The sequence below is a fragment of the Amblyomma mixtum genome, chromosome 5 (assembly GCF_055824585.1).
Source record: "Amblyomma mixtum isolate Tamu chromosome 5, ASM5582458v1, whole genome shotgun sequence".
Lineage (NCBI taxonomy): Eukaryota > Metazoa > Arthropoda > Arachnida > Ixodida > Ixodidae > Amblyomma > Amblyomma mixtum.
In genome coordinates this window covers 34,460,737-34,468,236 of record NC_143016.1, presented here as the reverse complement: position 1 = coordinate 34,468,236, position 7,500 = coordinate 34,460,737, and the positions used below count along the sequence as shown (strand labels likewise).

General features: G+C 49.8%; 1 protein-coding gene across 1 annotated transcript in view; it reads right to left on the bottom strand.

The window, feature by feature from the left end:
* Positions 1 to 7,500, bottom strand: part of LOC149341721 ((3R)-3-hydroxyacyl-CoA dehydrogenase-like) — a 15,148-nt gene that overhangs the window by 886 nt on the left and 6,762 nt on the right. Inside the window, exons 2-4 of the mRNA XM_089543883.1 lie at positions 3,227 to 3,440; positions 2,843 to 3,039; positions 1 to 2,033 (exon numbers count right to left, since the gene is read on the bottom strand). The exon at positions 1 to 2,033 is cut by the window's left edge and continues 886 nt beyond it. Of these exons, the coding sequence (XP_089400009.1) occupies positions 1,629 to 2,033; positions 2,843 to 3,039; positions 3,227 to 3,422 (798 nt within the window). The 5' untranslated portion in view covers positions 3,423 to 3,440 and the 3' untranslated portion in view covers positions 1 to 1,628. The remainder of the gene's footprint in view (positions 2,034 to 2,842; positions 3,040 to 3,226; positions 3,441 to 7,500) is intronic.

Genomic DNA, 7,500 nt, shown 5'->3' with positions numbered 1-7,500 from the left:
TTTTTTTCATGTTGTTGCGCATATATTCATGTTGTTATGCACTTGTTTCTTTTCTCTGTCATCTTTCATGCACCTCGGTATTTTCATGTTGTTATGCATCTTTGTCATCCCATGTGAATGCTCTTTTTACCAATTTTTATAAATCCTCGGCACGTGTTGATATGGTCATCTACTTGGATTTTTAGTCTCGCCTAGATTTGCTCTATTGCTCTTCCTCTCCTTGCTTGCTGGTTTGGTTCACGCTCTCTCACGCAGCCTGTCTCTGCATATCAGCGGCTACATAAGCCGGCCCGGCTTCTTTTTTAGGTTAATAAAGTTGAAAGTGGCGCTTCTGTCCTGTCAGCTCTACCTTTCTTGCTGTGAACGTCTATTTAGCGCACAGCCTTTCTAAAAACATCATCTACCAACTAGCCCGTCAGAAAGTCTTACTACTGCATTTGGAAGTAACACTGAAATAGGCAACCTTGTAAAGATGTACACATGAGGAGTGATCGACTACATTACAAACGTTTGCGCACAGTTTGTTTCAGTTCTGCCAATCTTGCTTATGAGCAGCGACTTCTGTCCGGACATAATCGGGTTAGCTTACTCAAACGAAATGTTTTACGACTGGCTACAAAGTCCTTCTAGTTCAATGCCAATGTGTTTCACATTAATACCGCTCTAGAATTGAAGCGTTCGTGAGAAATATGATCTGAGTGTAAGCAGTTGGAGTCTTGTTGACCACTCTGGAGAAATGTTACGGAGGCGGGAGGCTTAATTCTCAAAACATGAATAACAACCACGATAAATTGTTCTTGAATATTAAAAATTTTAATTTCAATTTCTCACCAACACGTGCCCTCCCCAATTCGTCTTTTTGTTTTGTTTTGTTCTGTCCATCCAAGCTGAACAAACTGCCCACCGTAGCAGCTGGCAGTTCAATTAATTATTGGTCGCGAGAGGTGGCTGGAGAAGAACAATCTGGGTCTCATAAGCCCCACCGGTGGCAGCATTTGCGATCGCACGTCACATAACCGCTGCACCACTGCACCAGCAGTTGTGTAACGAGCCCATCGATCTATGTAAAGAAGAGAATGACCAATTCCGCATGTCTGGGCATTATACCCACTATTGCTATCGCGTCGCACCCTTAAAGGGGAGCTTACGAACGATTTCGCTTATCTTTGAAGCCAAGTCTGCTTGACCTTGAAAACTAAGCCTCGAAATGCAACCAAACTGAAAATCGAAGTGCTAGCTCACCTAATTTGCTTTAGCCTAATCTGCGCCTAATTTGCTTTAGAAGTAACGTTGCTGCGTTAGCGAGAAAGGGATGCGCTACGAAGGTGTTTCGATGGGCGTGTCCCGAGCTGTTTGTTGACCCTAGCGATATCTCTTGACGTCACAGATGTGTTTCTGCATAAAGCCACAGTCACGCCAGCGCTGCGTATGCACTGAATCAGTTTCAGAGAAGTACCTATAAGCCAGAAGCTTCAGAAATATGGGTCTCAGACGTGCGTTTTTGGCAGACCGTGTCCACACACGGGCCCTCCGTCTCCGCCTAACTCCCGGCGTGGCGACATGGAGGCGCGAGTTTGCCCATACCATGGCGGCCCATTCCGTTCAGCTTGACGTCACATCCACCTGTGTCACATGCTCAGCACGCCGGTGACCTCGATGGCGGCCCCCGTGACGAAAGAGCTGTCCGCGTCGTCGCACAAGAAGCGTATGGTTCTGGCGATCTCCTCGGGCCTGGCTACCCGACCCAAGGGTGTGCGGGCGACCACGCATGCGCGATCCTTGTCCCTGACGTCGGCCGTCATGGCGGTCTCGGTGTAGCCCGGAAGAACAGCGTTGCAGCGGATTCCATGCGCCGCCAGCTCGACCGCCGCCGTCTTGGTCAGCGCCACGATAGCCGCCTTGGAAGCGGCGTAGGCGCCGTGGCGCCGCAGGCCCGTGCGGCCCACTATGCTCGACACGGTCACCACCGAGCCTGTCTGCACTCCTCGCGTCAGCACCTCTCTGGCAGCCGCTTGCACTGTCAGGAAAGTGCCCTGCGATGCCCACAAGAAAAAAAAAAAAAGAAATTAACCCTCTTTTTCGTACCTTCGTGGATGCTGGTGGTTGAAACTTTATTTCAGAAAAGAGAGCGTATGAGCTCCTTAAGGGCCCGTACGGACTACGTGACATCCTCAGTCCGGGACGTCATAGGACGATTCCGCTGCTTTGGCTTGCGCAGTGAGGGCCTGCTGGGCCCCGAGATCGGAGCAGCTAAGCAAGGTCGCCGCCCAGTCCTCTCGGGTAGGGTTGGGGAGGGGGGAATGGCTGTGTTCTTCTGGCAGGCCCACACCATGAGGTAGCCCCATGAGGGCTCTCTCCCCACAGTGCTTGCACCTGCCGGTGACAATGACTTCTTTGAGAAACCTTGGAGCGTGCTTAGCTGACACTGCGCCATTTTTGGTTTTGCTGACACCGTTATATTTCTTGGTCACAATCCCTTACTATACGCCTCTTTATTTCCTTACTTTTATTTCGAAGGCCCACTGGTTTCTACAATATGTACAGCTGCTTCATAGAGAACGTTCTGTACAAGAGCGGCTAAAAAAAGTCAGAATACAGATAACAACATGGGCCTAGGAATAACACTACAGTTGGTACATTATTTTCACCTGCTTTGCAATGTCCGCGTTTCCGGCCCAGGCTGTAAGTTGGAGGTAGCAAGAGTACTATCGCTTCGATTGCTCGCCCCTGCGTCTCGTCCCCCCGGCATTTGTAAACCACTACGACTTTTTTTTCTGTATCTGTTGAAAGCCTGCACCTTAAGGAATGCTCCGTATACGTAGCAGTCGATTCATGAACGTACCCGCAGATTAACTTCAAACACTCGGTCGAAGGCCTCCAGTTCCATGTCGAGGAGGCTGTCCTCTTTGTTGACCCCGGCGCAGCAAACGATGATGCTCACAGGCGGCAGCTCCGTACACCCACGAATGCGATCGAAGAGGGACACCACCGACTCCGGGATAGAGACGTCGACTTGCACGGCCAGGTGGCGCTCGGCTCCTGCACATACGAGAGGGGGTTGAGCTGGTGGTTGAGGTTTCCACCAATAGGGAAACTGTTACTCTGACTTTTCTTTCCGCATAAACGCTTGTTAGTAATACAGCACGGCCCGAAGAAAGACCTTGGGGCTCTTTATTTTTGGTTGTAGTTCCTGAGACAGACACATGCGCTTGTCCAACCTGCTTACCTGCGGGCAGCTGTGATACAGTCTGGACGGCAGCGTCCAGGTTGCAGTCGGCGGCCACCACTCGGGCGCCCTGTGCGGCCAGAGCCTCGCAGACGCTACGGCCGATGCCGCTCCCCGCACCCGTCACCAGGGCAACGCGGTCCTCAAGCCCCGATGCGGGCAGTACTTCTTGCGGCAAACAATGAGTGGGGCACATGTTCCGGGCTCAACAGTTCTGAAAAACACGGGTCAGAGAGAAGGGTGTATTGCCCGGAGGGCAAAAAAAATATTCACAGGCCGATCTTGAAACCTTATGTGAGAAAGCCGCGATAGCAGTTGACTATCGCGGCCTCAGTGACTACTTTGACGCTTTTACTCTTAAGAATGCTTTGTGTGAAGCCGTGTCTCAAGCCTCGGCTTCATATACCCAACAGAATTTTCTGTGGATTTAAGGGGGGCGGAGATGGGTGGGGTGGGAAGGCGGTTCAAGGGTGGCGGTGGACGGGTGGGCAGCCCATTAGCTAGGGGGGTTGGGTGATGACGTCGCTGGTGGGTGGAGCTTCTGAAGGGCAGCTAGCTTTCCCATTGCATCTTTTAATTCGACTTTGCCATCGCTTTTTCGTTCCACTGTTTCGTGGGCTTCTGTTTCATGGGGGCCTTGTGGCGGGCGAAGGTGAGTGTGTTGGTGACGGTTCTGAAGGGTAAAGATGGGTGGGTGGATGGGTGGTTGGGTGGATGGTGTTACTAGAGAATGCATGTAGGTGGGAAGCGGGTGGTGGGCATCTTCCTACCTGGGGAATCGCGCTGGGTGGGTGGCTGTTGAGGGGTGCTTCTGGTTAGTGGGGGCTTCACTCTCGAGTCTTCACACAGTCAACGCCTGCATTTTCAGAAAATGGCGGTGGTACTGCTGTCGCAGTAAAAAGGAGGTGTTGGCACGTCACAAAGCGGCGCCGGTTGTTCGCAGCGAAAACGAAAGATTGTGAAAGAATACAGTGGACGGAAAATGAACTTGAGCGTGCGTTGAACTCTACGCAAATCCTGCTTTCTCATTTTTGCAAGACTGGGTTAAACCCCTGAACGCATGGGCCGAACTTACGCCGACTGTCTTTCTCTTTTTAGAGCAGCCGCCTCTGCCAGTCTCAGCCAGCAGGTTGTGCGTAGGGCCATTGAAGATATGATTATGTCTAATACAAGATGCGGGAGCTTTGTCCTGGAGGCTACCTCCAGTTTTAGAGCGCACTTATTTAATGCTGTCGCGAGGAATACAATGTTTAAAAGGCGCCGACATCTCTCACTTGAAAAGCAAAAAGCCTTCTCTGAGCACAGCGAGTTGCCCTTGTACACATGCGGCTTGCTAAAGAATTAGCGGCGCGTCCAAAAGGAGGATGCCCTTGTTATTCTGCATTTCCAGCTTCAGGCGAAAAGATTAGGGGACCGTCGCGGAAACCAGAAACACATCTTGAGCTTCTTTGTCGTCATTTTTCGAGCTGGGCGGGAACGAATGAGGAGGGGCCTACGTCATAGAGTTTATCTGAATTCCTTTGAGGGAGCGCGTGTCCTGCGTCAGTCTTTCTTGTGTACGTCTTATTGCAGCGCTATTACCATTTCTGTCTCAAATAATGCACCATCTAGCCCAAATTGACGTTCTTCTAAATCCCTTGAGGGAAAAGTAGCGCCACCACCAAAGAGAGTTTCTTAAGAAAATACTTAATCCCCAGCGATAACACTAGGAAGATGTGGTCGATGTGGTTTCGCATTTGGCTTGGCTAGCGTTGGGTCGAGAATGGATTGTGGCCTGAAATCATGGCCCCGCCGCCATACGGAGGCTAGATCTAGCTTTCAGAGCCGCCATGCTCTTTTATTAAAGAGATTGTATTTTATAAAATTACCTTAAGTGAATGATCAGTAATACGATCGAATGAATTGAAATTAGCAAAGCACTTGTTTCAGGTTTGCCCGGAGAACATTCGTATTGTTACAACGCGATCCACGTTTTCAGCCTAACGCTGATCATCATCATCATCAGGCAGACTTTGCCAACTGCAGGGCAATGGCCTCTCCCATGTATCTCCAATTAATCCTGTCATTTGCCCTAGCCAAGCAAAATACGAAACCATATGTTCCTCGCATTCCTGTGGTGGGTGAAATCCCGCTCTAGGTATAGCTGCGTTCCATGCGGTTCCATACGGTTTCATGCGCCCTTATATAGACCGAAAGATTCCTGTTGCTAACACTTTTCTACTGTCACTGTTCTGAAAGTTCAGCAATTTGAGAAAAGAAGGTCATTTTAGTTTTTAAGATTTTCTAAAAACTCATGAAAATGCCTGCGCCCCAAATTTTACTCCTAAAACTCCCTGCAAAAAGAAAAAGTCTTCGAATTTAACATCACTGTTTTGTTATTTATAAGAATATCTGTGGCCTACACACCTGGCGGTCTTCACAAGTTCCGAATCGTTCAGGGCTCCTCCCGGCTTCTTGGCAAAGAACGTTTCTAGCAAAGTAGAGGGGCTAGGCACGGTCTTCCGCAGACTTCCTTCGCGTGGCTGTAGGGACTGCCGCCAGCAAATCAAATACCCCAGGAGGCTTCTTATACGCTGATATAGCAAGCATTCTAAAACGAGGTGACGCCAACAGTTTTTTCTTGCACGTGTTCCTCCTTCGAAGCTTCGTACTGAGCGAAGTAGCTATGATGGAGAAGAACGGGAATATCTTGCGGAAAGGTCAGGAGCGAGGTACTGCAGAAGTCATGCGCCAGAACATGACCTCCTGGATCGGCTGAATGATATACGTCGTTTGCAAAATTCGTTTTTTTTTTTTTTTCTAACGCTCCTCCGCTACACGGTCATTTGAAGTTCAGCAATAGCGTCATCCTAAAATAATGACAGGCAGTCGCGCTTGAGATAGTGCCGAGACCTCCGGAATAAAAAAAAAAAGAGGGGGGGGGGGGGGGGCATTTCTCGAGCTCTTTCCGTCACATTTACGCTGTTTAACCATGGAATGCGCTCCACCGACAGTTATAACGTATAGGTATGGCTGCCCTGCGTGGACACTTGACCGTGCTATTAGCTGGAATGTTGCACCATTCTTAATTCATTGTTCTCATTTCCCAACTGGTACTTGTTTACTCCGCATTTGCAACAAAAACTGCGGTATTCAGTGTCTGCATTCTTTCTTAACTTCACTGTGGGTTTTCTTTTTCGGGCTCTTCATTTCGTGATTAAAGCAACGCACCCGACTCCGTGCCTATATGTCGCGCGTAATGCAAGCTTATTGCTTTACAGCGAGAGGTTTATGGGCGACGTTCGGCGACATCACCTCGTCACCGTCGTTGGCGCCGTCCGCGCACTCCCCTTCTCCCACTTTTCAACCCTCTCCTTCTCGCCCCTGTCCTTACTACGCCTGTCACGTCGACTGCTGCATTGTATGGATGGATGAGAGAGAGAGAGAGAGAGAGAAAACTTTATATTACAAGGAATTCGGGGCATGCTCCAGGGTCCCCGCACGACCCCACTGCGATGAGCGACCCTGTGGCTTTCATAAAATCGTAGAAAAGAACTCTGATGCATGTAAAACATAACGCGTAAACAATGCACGCAGGTAGAGTAATGATCTCGCGTTCCCACACGTAAGCAGTCTTAAGTGCCTCTCTGCCGAATTTTTGGACTTAGTCGCGTTATTGCAGTCTACTTAGTCGGCATTGTACTGTGATGTTGTGGTATGAAACCAGCCGATCCCTCGCAGACCTCAGGGTAGGAACGCTCTAAGCGCGTACCTCGGGCTTAATTATGATTCGCCTCGTTCCCCAGATTGGAGGAGTGGGCCGGAAACCATGCCAGCTGAATTTGAGGGAAGAAAGGTTGGATGGGGCGGAGGATGGATATGGTGGACTTGGGGACCCGGCCGCGTATTCGCCAACTGCAGCCTGTACAGCCACAAGGCTTGAAACCACGGTGAATTGATCACGGTGACTGAAGATTGTCACAACGACTTACCTAAAAGGGATACTGAATCCCTAACGGCGTTATATGCCATTATGCATCGCGATTTGCGACCTAAAAGGGAATGAAATTAAAAAATGAAATAAAAAACAATAAAATTCCAGTACAGAGAGCGGAGTCGAACGGCCGACCTTCCATACGCAACACGTGCCTCTAATCCACTACGCCATAGGGGCGATGTCAAGCCGTCGTTCTGAATGAATATTTATAACCAGCCTTAATGGTGGCTGCTACCTGCCGGTGGGCGGCGCTGTCATCGCTGGCTGTACCGGCTGCATTTGGCGAACAGGCGACCCG